At 47.5% G+C, this 18,077-nt stretch overlaps 2 protein-coding genes across 2 annotated transcripts in view; one reads left to right on the plus strand and one right to left on the minus strand.

The window, feature by feature from the left end:
• Nucleotides 1-2,424: 2,424 nt before the first annotated feature.
• Nucleotides 2,425-3,535, plus strand: LOC134353532 (cytochrome c oxidase subunit 8B, mitochondrial). The gene is made up of 2 exons (XM_063061531.1): nucleotides 2,425-2,686; nucleotides 3,361-3,535. Exons 1-2 carry the CDS (start codon nucleotides 2,567-2,569, stop codon nucleotides 3,466-3,468), a joined length of 228 nt encoding a protein of 75 aa, XP_062917601.1. The 5' UTR covers nucleotides 2,425-2,566; the 3' UTR covers nucleotides 3,469-3,535.
• A 7,631-nt stretch (nucleotides 3,536-11,166) lies between these two features.
• psmd13 (proteasome 26S subunit, non-ATPase 13) overlaps nucleotides 11,167-18,077 on the minus strand; it is a 52,693-nt gene continuing 45,782 nt past the window's right edge. The window contains exons 11-13 of the mRNA XM_063061530.1: nucleotides 14,238-14,318; nucleotides 12,192-12,308; nucleotides 11,167-11,514 (exon numbers count right to left, since the gene is read on the minus strand). Coding sequence (XP_062917600.1) covers nucleotides 11,419-11,514; nucleotides 12,192-12,308; nucleotides 14,238-14,318 — 294 coding nt within the window. The 3' untranslated portion in view covers nucleotides 11,167-11,418. The remainder of the gene's footprint in view (nucleotides 11,515-12,191; nucleotides 12,309-14,237; nucleotides 14,319-18,077) is intronic.

The following is an 18,077-nucleotide window of genomic DNA, read 5'->3' on the forward strand; positions in this document are numbered from 1 at the left end:
GCTTATTCAGAAAGTCAGAAGGCATGGGATTAAGGGAAGTTTGGCCAGGTGTATTCAGAATTGGCTTGCCTGCAGAAGGCAGAGGGTGGTGGTGGAGGGAGTACATTCAGATTGGAGGATTGTGACAAGTTGTGTCCCACAAGGATCTGTTCTGGGACCTCCACTACTCATGATTTTTATTAACGACCTGGATGTGGGGGTAGAAGGGTGGATTGGCAAGTTTGCAGACGACACAAAGGTTGGTGGTGTTGTAGATAGTGTAAAGGATTGTCAAAGGTCGCAGAGAGACATTGATGGGATGCAGAAGTGGGCTGAGAAGTGGCAGATGGAGTTCAACCCAGAGAAGTGTGAGGTGGTACACTTTGGACAGACAATCTCCAAGGCAGAGTACAAAGTAAATGGCAGGATACTTGGTAGTGTGAAGAAGCAGAGGGATCTGGGGGTATATGTCCACAGATCCCTGAAAGTTGCCTCACAGGTGGACAGGGTAGTTAAGAAAGCTTATGGGGTGTTAGCTTTCATAAATCAAGGGATAGAGTTTAAGAGTCGCAATGTAATGATGCAGCTCTATAAAACTCTGGTTAGGCCACACTTGGAGTACTGTGTCCAGTTCTGGTCGCCTCACTACAGGAAGGATGTGGAAGCATTGGAAAGGGTACAGAGTAGATTTACCAGAATGCTGCCTGGTTTAGAGAGTATGCATTATGATCAGAGATTAAGGGAGCTAGGGCTTTACTCTTTGGAGAGAAGGAGGATGAGAGGAGACATGATAGAGGTGTACAAGATAATAAGACGAATAGATAGAGTGGATAGCCAGCGCCTCTTCCCCAGGGCACCACTGCTCAATACAAGAGGACATGGCTTTAAGGTAAGCGGTGGGAAGTTCAAGGGGGATATTAGAGGAAGGTTTTTTTTACTCAGAGAGTGGTTGGTGCGTGGAATACACTGCCTGAGTCAGTGGTGGAGGCAGATACACTAGTAAAGTTTAAGAGACTACTATACAGGTATATGGAGGAATTTTTAGGTGGGGACTTATATGGGAGGCAGGGTTTGAGGGTCGGCACAACATTGTGGGTCGAAGGGCCTGTACTATTCTACGTTGCATGGTTTTGGGGTACTTGAAGGCACATGAAAAAAATAGGCAATAGTCAGCATGGTTTCCTCAAGGGAAAATGTTGGCTGACAAATCTTTTACTGGTGAGGTCTCACTTGGAGTATTGAGAGTTTTGGACCCCTTATCTAAGAAAGGATGTGCTGAATCTGGAGAGAGTTCAAAAGAGGTTCACGAGAATGATTCCGGGAGTGAAAGGTTCACATGATCATATGAGGAGTGTTGATGGCTCTGGGCCTGTACTCACCGGAATTCAGAAGAATGGAGGTCGGGGTGGGGGGTCTCACTGAAACCTATGGAATGTTGAAAGGCTTCCATAGCGTGGACGTGGAGTGGATGTTTCCCATGGTGGAGGAGTCTAAGGCCAGAGGGCACAGTCTCGGAATAGAGTGCCATCCATTTAGAACGGAGAGGAGGAGGGATTTCTTCAGACAGAGTGGTGAATCTGTGGAATTCGTTGCCACAGGCGGCTGTGGAGGCCAAGTCATTGGGCAGAGGGTGATAGACTCTTGATTAATCAGAGCCCGGAGGGATAAGGGGAGAAGGCAGCAGACTGGGGCTGAGACGGAAATGGATCGGCCATGATGACATGGTGAAGCAGACTCGATGGGCCAAATGGTCTAAATTTGCTCCCATATCTTGTGGAATGACGTAATTGTCAACACTTTGATGAATTTCTAGGGGGCATAGATTTAGGGTGGGAGGGGTAAGTGTTAAAGGGAACCTGAGGGGTGATTTCTCACCCAGAGGGTGATGAGCATATATAGAACCAACTGCCAGAGGTAGCGGTTCAAGCAGGTACAGGTACAACCGCATCATTTAAGAAACACTTGGATAGGTACATGGAGCGGCGAAGCCAGAAGGGATTATGCATCAAACGAGGCAAAATGCTCCTGCTGGGTGGAATGGGGTAGTTGGGCCGAAGGGCCTTATCGGCGCTTTCAATGAGTAACGAGTTTGTGACAAGGAGAAAATCCAGAGCCCATGTGTCAGTAGCGGAGGTTAGACGCCAATTTGGAATTGGGAAGACGTTTGTCGAGGTAAAGCAACACAGATTAGCCGTAACCTCCCGAAAAGTGTCGAGATGATGAATGGCTGTAGTTGTGTTCAGCCTGGCGACAAGTGGCTGTTTGAAAGTTGGCGGAACTCTGTTAACAAGTGCGAGACTGTAAATCGATCCACCACCAACTGTTGCGACACGGGTTGGTGTTAACAGGTGCCCTCTCCACAATTTATTCCAAAGCAAGCAACACGTCCCTCAAAGTCAGTGCGTCACCAGTGAGCGGAGTTAATACCCTACTAGGTAATAGATCACTAGTGGCTGCTGGGGCCGAGAAGAGGCCAATCTCCTCACTGATAGTGAAGTGTTGCGTTAACCCGGTGTCCTTGCCGTTGACTTTGGCGTGACGGGAATCCCACCCGCACTAGTTCAGCAGCTAGCCGTGCTCGAACGCGATGCAGAGTGTGAAGCGCCCCGCTGCCCGGGCCCTACGCCTCCTGCTCCCGCCGCTTCAGCGACTTGTCCCCGCCGCCAGGATCGTGTCCAAACCGGGCAGGGAGAAACTGACTGCGACGGTAGGAGGCTGCAATCATCGCGGGGAGGGGTGTGGGGGACGGAGAGAGGGTGGGGGGCTCCAAGTGTTCACACCCAGCAATACTGCTTCCAGCTGTTGTCCGCGCGAGGGGCTCATCCCCCTCTCCCCAGATATTGTCCGTCCGGCGGACGCAATCTCGGTCCAGCTCTTATTCTTGCGGGGGTCTCACCCTCAAGTCCGACTTTTGTCCGTGTGAGGTACGCACCCTCAGCCCAGCTGTTGTCCGCGTGTGGGACGCACCCTCAATCCGGCTGTTGTCCGGTGTGTGGGACGCACCCTCATTCCGGCTGTTGTCCGTGTATGGGACGCACCCTCAGTCCGGCTGTTGTCCGTGTGTGGGACGCACCCTCAGTCCGGCTGCTGTCCGGTGTCAGGTACGCATCCTCAGTCCGGCTGTTGTCCGTGTGTGGGACGCACCCTCATTCCAGCTGCTGTCCGTGTGTGGGACGCACCCTCAGTCCGGCTGCTGTCCGTGTGTGGGACGCACCCTCAGTCCGGCTGCTGTCCGTGTGAGGGACGCACCCTCAGTCCGGCTGCTGTCTGGTGTGAGGGACGCAGCTTCCAGTTGTTCCGTTCATAAACAGGCCCTCACAGATGTGATAGAGCGGTAGCACCCTCGCTTCAGCGCCTCACCAGCCGTTGTTTGCCCTACAGGATCAGATCGTGGCATTTGCGGTGATAACCGCCACCCTGCTGCTGCCCAGCAGCTGGGTCATCAGTCACCTGGAACCACACCGGCGTCGAAAGAGGAAGGGCCAGTAACGAGGCCGCAGCCAGAGACCATCGGGAGTCGAAGCTGGAGCCGCTTTAATAAACCCTTCTAACCGTAGCCCTGGAACCGTTGCAGATTCTTCAACCCCGGCCCCTTCTCCTCCAACACCGAACCCCCACCAATCACAACACTCTCTTCCAATCACAGATTCACCACCCTCTAAAGAATTCCCTCACCTCCGCTCCGAATTCTAAGCCTTTGGTCTTGGACTCCTCCACCATAGGAAATATCTTCTCCACATCCACTCTGTGAAGGCCTTTCGATAGATTTCAATGAAGTCACCCATTCTGAATTCCAGTGCGTAGAGGCCCAGGGTCAAACACTCCTCAAAGGACAAGCCTTTCAATCCGGAACCATAGAAACTACAGCACAGAAACAGGCCTTTTGACCCTTCTTGGCTGTGCTGAACCATTTTCTGCCTAGTCCCACTGAACTGCATACGGACCATATCCCTCCATACACCTTCCATCCATGTATCTGTCCAATTTATTCTTAAATGTTAAAAAAGAACCTGCATTTACCACCTCGTCTGGCAGCTCATTCCATACTCCCACCACTCTCTGTGTGAAGAAGCCCCCCCTAATGTTCCCTTTTCCCCCCTCACCCTTAACTCATGTCCTATGGTTTTTTCTCCCCTTGCCTCAGTGGAAAAAGCCTGCTTGCATTCACTCTATCTACACCCATCATAATTTTATATACCTCTATCAAATCTCCTCTCATTCTTTTACGCACCAGGGAATAAAGTCCTAACCTATTCAAATTTTCTCTGTAACTCAGTTTCTCAAGTCCTAGCAACATCCTTGTAAACCTTCTCTGCACTCTTTCAACCTCATTTATATCCTTCCTGTAATTTGGTGACCAAAACTGAACACAATACTCCAGATTCGGCCTCACCAATGCCTTATACAACCTCATCATAACGTTCCAGCTCTTATACTCAATACTTTGATTAATAAAGGCCAATGTACCAAAAGCTCTCTTTACAACCCTATCTACCTGTGACGCCACTTTTAGGGAATTTTGTATCTGTATTCCCAGATCCCTCTGTTCTACTGCACTCCTCAGTGCCTTACCATTAACCCTGTATGTTCTACCTTGGTTTGTCCTTCCAACGTGCAATACCTCACACTTGTCTGTATTAAACTCCATTTGCCATTTTTCCGGCCATTTTTCCAGCTGGTCCAAGTTCCTCTGCAGGTTCTGAAAACCTTCCTCACTGTCTACTACACCTCCAATCTTTGTATCATCAGCAAATTTGCTGATCCAATTGACCACATTATCATCCAGATCATTGATATAGATGACAAATAACAATGGCCCCAGGACTGATCCCTGTGGCACACCACTAGTCACAGGCCTCCACTCAGAGAAGCAATTCTCTACTACCACTCTTTGGCTTCTTCCATTGAACCAATGTCTAATCCAATTTACCACCTCTCCATGTATACCTAGCGAATGAATTTTCCTAACTAACCTCCCATGCGGGACCTTGTCAAAGGCCTTACTGAAGTCTATGTAGACAATGTCCACTGCCTTCCCTTCACCCACTTTCCTGGTAACCTCCTCGAAAATCTCCAATAGATTGGTCAAACATGACCTGCCACGCACAAAGCCATGTTGACTCTCCCTAATAAGTCCCTGTCTATCCAAATGCTTGTAGATTCTGTCTCTTAGTACTCCCTCCAATAACTTATCTACCACCAACGTTAAACTTACTGGCCTATAATTTCCCGGATTACTTTTCGATCCTTTTTTAAACAACGGAACAACATGAGCCACTCTCCAATCCTCCGGCACCTCACCTGCAGACAGCGACATTTAAAATATTTCTGCCAGGGCCCCTGCAATTTCAACACTAGTCTCCTTCAAGGTCCGAGGGTACACCCTGTCAGGTCCCGGGGATTTATCCACTTTAATTTTCCTCAAGACAGCAAGGACCTCCTCCTTTTCGATCTGTACAGTTCCCATGATCTCACTACTTGATTCCCTTAATTCCATAGACTTCATGCCAGTTTCCTTAGTAAATACAGATGCAAAAAACCTACTTAGGATCTCGCCCATTTCCTTTGGTTCCGCACATAGCCGACCACTCTGATCTTCAAGAGGACCAATTTTATCCCTTACAATCCTTTTGCTCTTAACATACCTGTAAAAGCTCTTTGGATTATCCTTCACTTTGACTGCCAAGGCAACCTCATGTCTTCTTTTAGCCCTCCTGATTTCTTTCTTAAGTATTTTCTTGCACTTCTTATACTCCTCAAGCACTTTACTTACTCCCTGCTTCCTATACATGTCATACAACTCCCTCTTCTTCTTTATCAGAGTTGCAATATCCCTTGAGAACCAAGGTTCCTTATTCCTATTCACTTTGTCTTTAATCCTGACAGGAACATACAAATTCTGCACTCTCAGAATTTCTCCTTTGAAGGCTTCCCACCTACCAATCACATCTTTGCCAGAGAACAACCTGTCCCAATCCATGCTTTTTAGATCCTTTCTCATTTCTTCAAATTTGGCCTTCTTCCAGTTCAGAACCTCAACCCTAGGACCAGATCTATCCTTGTCCATGATCAAGTTGAAACTAATAGTGTTATGATCACTGGAACCAAAGTGCTCCCCTACACAGACTTACGTCACTTGTCCTAACTCGTTTCCTAACAGGTGATCCAATATTGCATCCCCTCTAGTTGGTCCCTCTATATATTGATTTAGAAAACTTTCCTGAACCCATTTTACAAACTCTAAACCATCTAGACCCCTAACAGTATGGCAGTCCCAATCAACATATGGAAAATTAAAATCCCCTACCACCACAACTTTATGTTTCCTGCAGTTGCCTGCTATCTTTCTGCAGATTTGCTCTTCCAATTCTCGTTGACTATTGGGTGGTCTGTAATACAATCCCACTAATGTGGCCATACCTTTCCTGTTTCTCAGCTCCACCCATAATGACTCAGTAGACAAACCCTCTAATCTGTTCTGCCTGAGCACTGCTGTAATATTTTCCCTAACAAGCAGTGCTACTCCCCCACCTTTCATTCCTCTGCCTCGATCACATCTGAAACATCGGAACCCTGGAATATTAAGCTGCCAGTCCTGCCCCTCCTGTAGCCAAGTTTCACTAATTGCTATGTCATAATTCCACGTGTCAATCCACGCCCTCAACTCAACCGCCTTCCCCGCAATACTCCTAGCATTGAAATATATACACCTCAGAAGAGTTTTACCACCACTCACAAGCTTTCTATTAGTGGATTTGCTTGAACTTTTAACATCATTTATTTTCACCCCAGCCACACTGTCAGCTCTGGCACTCTGGTTCCCATCCCCCTGCAAATCTAGTTTAAAGCCTCCCCAATAGCACTAACAAACCTCCCTGAAAAGATATTGGTCCCCCTGTAGTTCAAGTGTAACCCGTCTCTCTTGTACAGGTCCCACCTGCCCCAGAAGAGGTCCCAATGAACCTGAAATCTGAAACCCTGCCCCCTACACCAGTTCCTCAGCCATTTGTTCATCCTCCAGAGCATCCTATTCCTACCCTCACTGGCACGTAGCGCAGGTAGCGATCCTGAGATTACCACCCTGGAGGTCCTGCTTTTCAACTTCCTACCAAGCTCTCTATACTCATTCTCCAGGACCTCCTCACTCTTGCTTGCTATGTCTTTGGTACCGATGTGCACCACGACATCTGGCTGATTACCCTCCCACTTCAGAATGTCATGCAAGTGATCAGAGACATCCTTAACTCTGGCACCCAGGAGGCAACAAACCATCCTAGATTCTCTGTCATGACCACAGAACCTCCTATCTGTACCTCTAACTATCGAGTCCCCTATCACTACTGCTCTCCTCTTTTTCCACCCTCCCTTCTGCACTGCAGAGCCAGACTCAGTGCTAGAGATCCGGCTACTGCAGCTTGTCCCAGGTAAGTCATCCCCCCCAACAGTATCCAATGCGGTATACTTGTTGTTGAGGGGAATGGCCACAGGGGAACCCTGCTCTGCCTGCCCTTTCCCCATCCCTCGCCTGACAGTGACCCAATTTCCTGTCCTCTGCTCCATTTTTGTTAACCTCTCAATTCTCTCCAATATCAGCACCTTTCTAAAGCCTCAACTGTATATTCTAATCCTCTTGAAATGGATGCTAACATCACATTACCTTCCTCACCCACAGACTCAATCAGAAAATTAACCTTTAGGGAATATTGCACGAGGACTCCCAAGTCCCTTTGCACTTAAGATTTTTGAATTTTCTCCCCATTTAGAAAACAGTCCACTTTTATTTCCTTTACCAAAGTGCATGACCATACACTTCTCTACACTGTATTCCACCTGCCACTTCTCTGCCCATTCTCCTAGATCTGTCCTTCTGCAGCCTCTGTGCTAGCTGCCGCTCCACCTACCTTCATATCATCTGCAAACTTTGCAACAAAACCATCAATTCCGTCAATTGAATCATCGACACCGAACATAAAAAGAAGCGGTCCCAACACCATCCCTGCAGAACAGCACTAGTGACTGACAGCCAAACAGGAAAGGACCCCTTTATTCCCACTCTCCACAGAGTCAGGGAAAAGTACAGCCCAGGAACAGGCTCTTCAGCCGATCCAAACCATTTAAACTGCCTGCTCCCATCGACCTGCACCAGAACCATAGCCCTTCACACCCATGTACCTATCCAAACTTCTCGTAAATGTTGAAACTGATGTCTCATGCACCACCTTTACTGGCAGCTGGTTCCACACTCTCACCACCCTCTGAATGAAGAAATTTCCACTGGTGTTCCCCTTAAACTTTTCACCTTCACTCCTAACCCACCACCTCTCGTTGCAGCTCCACCCAACCTCAGTGGAAAAAGCCTGCTCGTGTTTACCATCATAATGTTGTATACCGCTATCAAATCTCCTCTCAATCTTCTCCGTTCCAAGGTCCTAACCTATTTAACCATTCCTTTCAAAACTTATTTGCATCTTTCCTATAGGTAGGTGACCAAAGCTGCACAATTAGGCCTCACCAACATCTTATACAACTTCAACAAAACAACCCATCTCCTGTACTTCATACTTTGATTTATGAAGGCCAACGTGCCAAAAGCTTTTTTTTGAAGCGACCCTACCTACCTGCGACACCACTTTCAATGAATTCTGGAGCTGTGGTTCCAGATCCCTTTGTCCTACCATTCCTTATGTAAAACCTACCCTGGTTGGTCCGACCGAAGTACAACACCTCGCACTTGTTTGCATTAAATTCCATTTGCCATTTTTCAGCCCATATGTCCAGCTAGACTCTGCAATCTCTAATAGTCTCCTTTGCTGTCCACTACACCCCCAGTCTTGATGTCATGTGAAAATTTGCAGATCCAGTTAACCACTTTATCATCCAGATCACAGATGACAAACAGCAATGGACCCTGCACAATTCCCTGCGGCACTCCACTAGTCACTGGCTAGTCAGAGCGATAAACATAAAACCATAAGACCATAAGACAAAGGAGCAGAGGTCGGCCATTCAGCCCATCGAGTCTGCTCCACCATTTTATCATGAGCTGATCTATTCTCCCATTTAGGCCCACTCCCCCGCCTTCTCACCATAACCTTTGATGCCCTGGCTACTCACATACCTATCAATCTCTGCCTTAAATACACCCAATGACTTGGCCTCCACTGCCGCCCGTGGCAACAAATTCCATAGATTCACCACCCTCTGACTGAAAAAATTTCTTCGCATTTCTGTTCTGAATGGGCGCCCTTTAATCCTTGAGTCATGCCCTCTCGTACTAGACTCCCCCATCATGGGAAACAACTTTGCCACATCCACTCTTTCCATGCCTTTCAACATTCGAAATGTTTCTATGAGGTCCCCCCTCATTCTTCTAAACTCCAAGGAATACAGTCCAAGAGCAGACAAACGTTCCTCATATGTTAACCCTCTCATTCCCGGAATCATTCTAGTGAATCTATGCCAATCAGCCAATACTGTAACTGTGCTAGTATCTTACCTGTAATACCATGGGCTCTTAACTTATTAAGAGCCTCATGCGCAGCCCCTTGTCAAAGGCCTTCTGAAAATCCAAGCATACATCATCCACTGATTTTCCTTTAAAAATCCGGCTTGTTTTTTCTTCAAAAAATTCCAACAAATTTGTCAGGCAAGATTTTCCCTTAAGAAAACCGTGCTGACTACAGCCTATTTTATCATGTGCCTCCAAGTACACCGAAACATATCCTTAACAATCTACTCCAACATCTTACCAATCACTGAGGTCAGACTAACTTCTTTCCTTTTTTCTGCCGCTCTCCCTTCTTGAAAAGTGGAGTGACATTTGCAATTTTCCATTCATGCAGAACCATGCTAGAATCGATTGCTTTTTGAATGATCATTACTAATGCCTCCACAATCTCTTCAGACACCTCTTTCAGAACTCAGGGGTGTAGCCATCTGGTCCAGGTGACTTATCTACCTTCAGACCTTTCAGTTTCCCTTCTATCTAGTAATGGCAAATTCACTCTCTATTGCCCCTGACACACTCAATCTTCTGGCATACTGCTAGTGTCTTTCACAGTGAAGACTGATGCAAATACTTAATCAGTTTGTCCACCATTTCCACCTCTACAGCATGATTTTCCAGTGGTCTATTATCTACTCTCACCGCTCTTTTACACTTTATGGATCTGAATAACTTTTGGTATCTGTTTTAATATTATTGGCTAGCTTACCCTCGAATTCCATCTTTTCTTCTTTATGACTTTTCTAGTTGCTTTCTTTCATACCGGACAATCTCCACTGCACTACAAGATCATCCTTTCCAGTTTAGTCCCCATTATAACTCATCTCACTGATGCAACACCCTGTACACCCTTGTCCAACCCCAACCCACTCCACCCACCCCCGGACCACTTCTGCCCAGTCCCCTCCTCCAATTCCAAGCCCCTCCTGTCTTTCTCAGCAACCCCATTCTATCCCCCCTCCAACCCAGAGCCCCAAAATCTCTTCACTCCCCACCCCAATACAGCCTTCAACACCTTCATACTTGTGGGGAGGACAAAGAGCCAGATACCAACATACAAGGTGCCGGAGGAATCAGGTTGTGTCGGGGGTGGAGGTGGTCTGGGGTGCAGATGGGGCCACAGAGAGGGGGAAAGCAGGAGGTGATGGAGAAGAGGGAGAATGTGGGAGTTGGGACGAGTGAAGGGAGAGTGCAAGAAGGGTTACTGCTGAATAATGAGGGGAAGTGCAGAAGGTCACACTTTATTAAAAGCAGCGTCAACTCACAAACAAATGCTTCCTCCCCCCAGTGAGCTGCCACTCTAGGGGCTCCTTCCCCCAATAATTTGTTGCCCCACTCCCAAAATGATTTCATAAAAACTTCAATCCTAACATCTAAAAAATCAGTTTAAAAAGGAGGGGTAGCGGACTAACCGATTGCCACAGCCCAACTCCTAGGGAAACTCTGGTAGCCAGGACCATCCGCCTCCCCGCCCTTTTCCTCCAGGGAGTGTGGATGTCAGGGACATGGGCCAACACCCCTTCTGCATCAGGTACACAGGACCACCCCCACTCACCCTCATCCCCGGGGTGTGTGAAGGTCAGGAGTACGGCACCACTCATTTCTCCACCCTCAACCACTCAGGCTGTGAGGCAGTAGAAGATGTGAGAATGTCTTGGGCAGTGGGAGAGGTAGGGGGTGAATGAGGGGCCGGGGGAGGGGGGGCGGTCAGTGAAAATGCCCTGGGTGAATGGAGTGACCCAGACTCAGAGAACTGCTCCAGCCTGAGGAAACCCCCAGCCCAAGCAGCTGACTCCCTGACTCCAGGCAAAGAAATCAAACTGCTTCATCCTAATCCCAACACCGTCCCCGCACAGACAAGATTAAAATGTGTGGTTGTAGAGGTGACTGATGGGTGTCTGCGATGGGGCTGGTGTGCAAAGGGCAGCTGTGGCTCAGGTGAGGATATCCTGTGCTTGGTGTTCCACCAACAAGGCCACATTCTTCACGTCTTCGCACCAGTAATCCAGACGCTCCTTCATGCCTTTGATCTGGAAAGGAGAACAGGGGTTTAAATGCCTGTGTGGCTCCGTCCCTGGGAACCGGATAGATATAACAGTTTTGAAAGAAAGATTAGCTTTACCTATCAAACAAAAAAGTGAAATGTGTCATTTTTGCATTGATGTCCAACAGAGTCCAGCTCAACTAGATGTCCACAGTACCGACCTCGCACCAATGTCACTGCTGTGCATCAGCCTCCTTACACCCTCTTCTGAGAGGGCAGTACAGGCAGGTCGTTACGCTGTTTAAAGGTGACTGGACAGGTACTTTAGATAGGAAAGGCGTGGAAGGGCAGGGGTATGAATCAGACCATGGGATTAGCATACATATACATCATAAACAAGAGATTCTGCAGAGACTGGAGGGACGCAGCAGGTCAGGTACAATCTATGAGCTGGATGGAGAAGGCATATTCGTAAAGATGAGCTTCATTTGTCACGTACATCAAAACATACAATGCTGGTTACATCAGCAACCACAGTCCAAGGTTGTGCTGAGGACAGCTTAGACTGTTGCTACGCTTCTGGTGCCAACATAGCGTGCCCACAGAAAGAGGTTGGCACCAGAACAACAGAACTTCCTTTCTATGGAAATGTTACCTCAAACCATGTGATTCCTCACATGCTAATATCGGGATACTCTGTAATACCCAAACTCTGGCACTTACCTGCTGGAGATCAAGCACTCGGGGCTGGACCCACGTCATGTGAACTCGCTCGTCCACCTCGTCAATGCTTCCCTTCACCAGACCCACAGACAATGCCTTCATCACCAGCAGTTCCACCTGTGGGCACAGCACAGTTTTACACTCAGCCGCACTCAAAGAGACACACCAGCAAGGGGATGTAAAATCCTCAACGTTACCATTTCAGAGGATCTGTCCAGGGCCCGCATGGAGAAAACACAGCATCACCTCTACTTTCTTAGCTTTGTGAAGCTCTGGCATGTCATCTAAAACTCTGACACACCTCTACAGATTCACAGTGGAGAGTGTCCTGACTAGTTACATCACAGCCTGGTATGGAAACACCAATACCCTTGAACAGATAGTCTGCAAAAAGTAGTGGACGTGGCCCAGTCCATCACGGGTAAAGCCCTCCCCGACATTGAGCACATCCACATGGAGGGTTATCACAGGAAGGCAGCAATCCTCAACAACCAACACTACCCAGGTCATGCCCTCTTCTCACTGCTGCCATCAGGAAGGTGGTACAGGAGCCTCAGGACCCACATCACCAGGTTCAGAAACAGTTATTACCCCCCCCAACATCAAATTCCTGAACCAGAGGGGATAACTTCACTGAACATCACTCATCCCAACATTGAATTGTTTCCACAAGCTATGGACTCTCTTTCAAGGACTCTTCATCTCATGTTCTCGATAATTATTGCTTATTTAGTTATTTATTTATTTGCTTATTATCATTATTTTTCTTTTTGTTTTTGTATTTGCACAGCTTTTGCACACTGCCTGTTTTATATGTGGTTTTTCATTAATTCTATTGTGTTTCTTTGTATTTACTGTGAATGCCCACAAGAAAATGAATCTCAGGGTTGTACATGGTGACATACACTTACTTTGATAATAAATCTACTCTGAACTTTGAACACTGATAGAGCAGTGGCAGGAGGCAGAATGATCCGAATTGGAGCACCCTGGACTCTGGAAACAAGGACGCAGTCCGGTGCTTCCTAGCGTGAGAAGTTCCATGAGGAGAGCTGATCTCAGTACGACACTGAGGAAATGACAGAGTAGATGCTAAGAAGTTCTTAGCACTGACTAAATTTGAATTGAAGGGGCTGCCGAGAAGTTGCTTTACTGAAAGTCACAGATCCTTTGTAAATCAGCAAGTATATTCGCGAGCAAGGTAGAGAGGCATGGGATTCAGGGACAGAGCGCTGGAGGGCAGGATGTCATGAAATGAAAACAGAAGACTCTGCCCCTTCGCTGCATGGACTGACAACAGTCAAACGCAAATATTTCTAACACTTCACCATCCTATCACATTTAACCATTCACAGAGAACAGCAGAGCCCAGAGGACTGTTGTAGAACAGAAGGCACTACGAGTACAAGTACAAGTGGAGCTACAGGTAAACAGGGTGGAGAAAGTGGTTTTTTGGCATACTGGCCTTCACCATTCAGGACACTGAGTAAAATTTAGAGGTCATGGTGCAGTTGTAGAGGTTGCTGCCAAGGCCACACTTGAGGGAGTATTGTGTTCAGTTTTGACCAAACTGCTGAGGAAAGATATCATTAAACTGGAAATAATACAGAACACATTTACAAGAACGTTGAGGGACAGAGTGAGAAGCTGGGACTTTATTTAGTAGAGCACAGAGACAGAGGACGTCTGGTAGAGGTGTATAAAATCATGAGGGGAACTGAGATGAATACACTCTCTTTTTCTGATAGAGTTGCAGTATTCAGTATCAGATGGTATGAGCTTAAGATGAGAGGGGAGAGATTTAAGAGGAACTTAAGGGGCAATTGTTTTTGTTTTACACAAAGGGTGGTGTGTATGTGGATTGAGCTGCCAGAGGAAGTGATGAACAGCTACGTTAGCAATGTTTAAAAGACAGTTGGACAGCTGTATGGATTGGAACACTTCAGCAGGTAATGGGTGAAATGCAGGCAAATATGACGAGTATGGTGGGCCAAAGGGCCTGTTTCTGTACTCTATGACTCTAGACACTATCACAATTCAGCTCACCTCACTAACAGGAACCTTGGCGATCTCCGAGATCTCCCTGAAGGTCAGCTGCCGGTGGTTAGCTGGGCGGGTGAAGGTCATCTATACAAAGAGAAAACTTACACTAAGACACACTGAATAATCAGCCATTCTAACCAGGGACCCCATTGATTAACCATGTACCCAACCTTACAGTGCTGTTGTGGAATACCTGCTAAATATCAGCACCATACCCCACCATCTCCAAAACTCCATAACCCTTTGCGTTTTTAGTCCTCATGGTATTTCAGACAGTACTGACTTGTCCTTGCTGAATTCCACATGAACCAAGATGAATGAAAGGAGATGAGGGAGGCTGTATTCACCAGAAGGTGGTAGGCAAAAAGGATGAGATGCCAGAGCAAGCTGAAGAAGTAGGTACAATTACAACATCTCAAAGGCATTTGGACAGGTAGGTGCGTAGGAAAGATTTAGAGGGACAAAGCTAAACGTGAGCAAATGGGACCAGCAAAGGAAGACACCTTGGTTAACAGAGACAAGTTGGCATCTCCCATGGCAGGGAACTAGAGCTGCAGCTCAATGACCTACGACTTGCTAGGGAAAGTGAAACAGCAATAGACAAGAGCTACAGGGAGTTGGTCACCCCAAGGCTATAGGAGACAGTTAATGAGTGACTGTCAGGAGATGGAAGGGGGAATGTCAGATAGCGGAGAGCACACCTGTGGCTGTCCACCTCAACAATAAGTACTTCATTTTGAGTCTTGTTGGGGGGCATGACCTACCTGGGCGAAGTAACAGCGGCAACAAACAACAGGAATTCTGCAGATGCTGGAAATTCAAGCAACACACATCAAAGTTGCTGGTGAACGCAGCAGGCCAGGCAGCATCTCTAGGAAGAGGTGCAGTCGACGTTTCAGGCCGAGACCCTTCGTCAGGACTAACTGAAGGAAGAGTGAGTAGTAAGGGATTTGAAAGTTGGAGGGGGAGGGGGAGATGCAAAATGATAGGAGAAGACAGGAGGGGGAGGGATAGAGCCAAGAGCTGGACAGGTGATAGGCAAAAGGGATACGAGAGGATCATGGGACAGGAGGTCCGGGAAGAAAGACAAGGGGGGGGGGGACCCAGAGGATGGGCAAGGGGTATATTCAGAGGGACAGAGGGAGAAAAAGGAGAGTGAGAGAAAGAATGTGTGTATAAAAATAAGTAACAGATGGGGTACGAGGGGGAGGTGCGGCATTAGCGGAAGTTAGAGAAGTCGATGTTCATGCCATCAGGTTGGAGGCTACCCAGACGGAATATAAGGTGTTGTTCCTCCAACCTGAGTGTGGCTTCATCTTTACAGTAGACATGTCAGAATGGGAATGGGATGTGGAATTAAAATGTGTGGCCACTGGGAGATCCTGCTTTCTCTGGCGGACAGAGCGTAGGTGTTCAGCAAAGCAGTCTCCCAGTCTGCGTCGGGTCTCGCCAATATATAAAAGGCCACATCGGGAGCACCGGACGCAGTATATCACCCCAGCCGACTCACAGGTGAAGTGTTGCCTCTCCTGGAAGGACTGTTTGGGGCCCTGAATGGTGGTAAGGGAGGAAGTGTAAGGGCATGTGTAGCACTTGTTCCGCTTACACAGATAAGTGCCAAGAGGGAGATCAGTGGGGAGGGATGGGGGGGACGAATGGACAAAGGGAGAAGTAACAGCGGCCATGCCTCTGGCACTAAGGCCCAGAAGGGTAAGGAACTGAAGATGGCAGCAGTTTTTGCGGACTCTATACTCAGGGGGACAGTTAGGCGATTTTGTGGATGCAAAAAGGAAACATGGAGCCAGGGTCCAAGATGTTTATGGGCGGGTCCACAATATCCTGATATGGGAGGGTGAGCAGCCAGAAGTCATAGTACATATTGGTACCAACAACATAGGAAGAAAAAGGGAGGAGATCCTGAAAAAAATATATAGGGAGTTAGGAAGGAAGCTGAAAAGAGGGACCACGAGGGTAGTAATCTTGGGATTGCTGCCTGTCCCACTAGACAAAGAGGACAGGAATAGAATGAGTTGGCAAATAAATGGATGGCTGAAGAATTGGAGCAGGGGGCAGGAATTCAGATTTCTGGATAATTGGGACCTCTTCTGGGGCAAGTGTGACCTGTACAAAGGGGGCAGTTTGCACTTGGATCCAAACGGGACCAATATTCTTCTGGTCAGATTTACTAGTGTTGTTGGGGGTGGTTTAAACTAATATGGCAGGGGGATGGGAATCAGGATGATAGAGCTGAGGATGAGCCAGCAGGTTTACAAGTAAGGAATGTACTAACTGCCAGTTAGTCCTGACGAAGGGTCTCAGCCTGAAACGTCGACTGTACCTCTTCTTGGAGATGCTGCCTGGCCTGCTGCGCTCACCAGCAACTTTTATGTGTGTTGATGAGTTCGGAGAAGGACATACAGATACAGAAGGTGCTGGCATGGAGGGCTATGAATGTCATGAAGGAAATCTGGAAGTTGAACCTGACCAGAGGAGTTAAAAAGAGGATTTTCATAGCAGTCATACAGCCCATTCTCACGTACGGATGCGAGAGGTGGACACTCACCAAGACTATGCGGAAGTCTCTAGATGGCTGCTATACACGAATGCTCCGGATGGCTCTTGATGTGAGTTGGCAATAGCACATGACGAACATCGAGCTCTATAACGACCTACCGACGCTCACCACTAAAATCGAGGCGAGAAGACTGCAACTAGCAGGGCACTGTCTACGCCACCCCGAGCTACCTGCCGGCCTAGTCATCATGTGGGAGCCCAAGCACGGGAGGACGAACCCTGGGCGCCCTCCAAAGACCATGGTCAACACGCTCCTAGAAGACAGCGGCGCGGCTAATGTAGATGAAGTGAACACACTGATGAGGGACAGGGAGAAGTGGAGAGTCCGTCATCGTGCCCAATGCCGCCCCCCCAGGCGAATTGACGTAGTAGTAGTAGTAGTAGTAGTAGTGCCTGAATACGAGAGCATGCCTTACGAAAATAGGTTGAGTGGAACTTCGCATTTTCTCCTTAAAGCAATGGAGGATGAGAGGTGACCTGATAGGGGTGTATAAGATGATGAGAGGCATTGATCATGTGGATAGCCAGAGGCAATTTCCCAGGGCTGAAATGACACAGTTTTAAGGTGCTTGGAAGTAGGTACAGAGGAGGTGTCAAGGGTAAGGTTTTTTTTTGTTTTTTTTAAACACAGAGAGTAGTGGGTGTATGGAATGCACCGCCAGCGGATAACAGTAGGGTCTTTTAAGAGACTCTTAGGCACACAGAGCTTAGAAAAACAGAGGGCTATGTGGTAGGGTAATTCTAGGCAGCTTCTCGACAACGTTACATAGTTGCCACAACATTGTGGGCTGAAGGGCCTATAATGTGCTGTAGATTTCCATGATTCTATGTTACTATAAAGGAAAATCTAGCCGACAGCCCTGTTAAGAGTTTTTTCAAAGAAGTAACAAGCATAGTGGACAGAGGTGAGGCAGTGGATGTCATTTACTTGAATTTTCAGAAGATATTAGTTAAGGTGCCACGCATGAGGCTGCTTAATAAGATAAAATCCTAAGCCGTTACAAGAAAGACACTGGCATGAATAGCAGAATGGCTGACAGGCAGGGGGCAGTGAGTGGGAATAAAAGGAGCCTTTTCTGTTTGTTTCTCAGGGGTCAGTATTGGGACCGCTACTTTTCACATTGTTTGTCAATGATTTAGATAATGGAATTGATGGCTTTGTGGCAAAGTTTGCGGATAATACGAAGATAGGAGGGAGGGATAGGTAGTGCTGAGGAAGCAAAGTGATTGCAGCAGGCCTTTTACAAATTGGAAGAATAGGCAATAAAG

Source organism: Mobula hypostoma, chromosome 11 (genome assembly GCF_963921235.1).
Source record: "Mobula hypostoma chromosome 11, sMobHyp1.1, whole genome shotgun sequence".
Lineage (NCBI taxonomy): Eukaryota > Metazoa > Chordata > Chondrichthyes > Myliobatiformes > Myliobatidae > Mobula > Mobula hypostoma.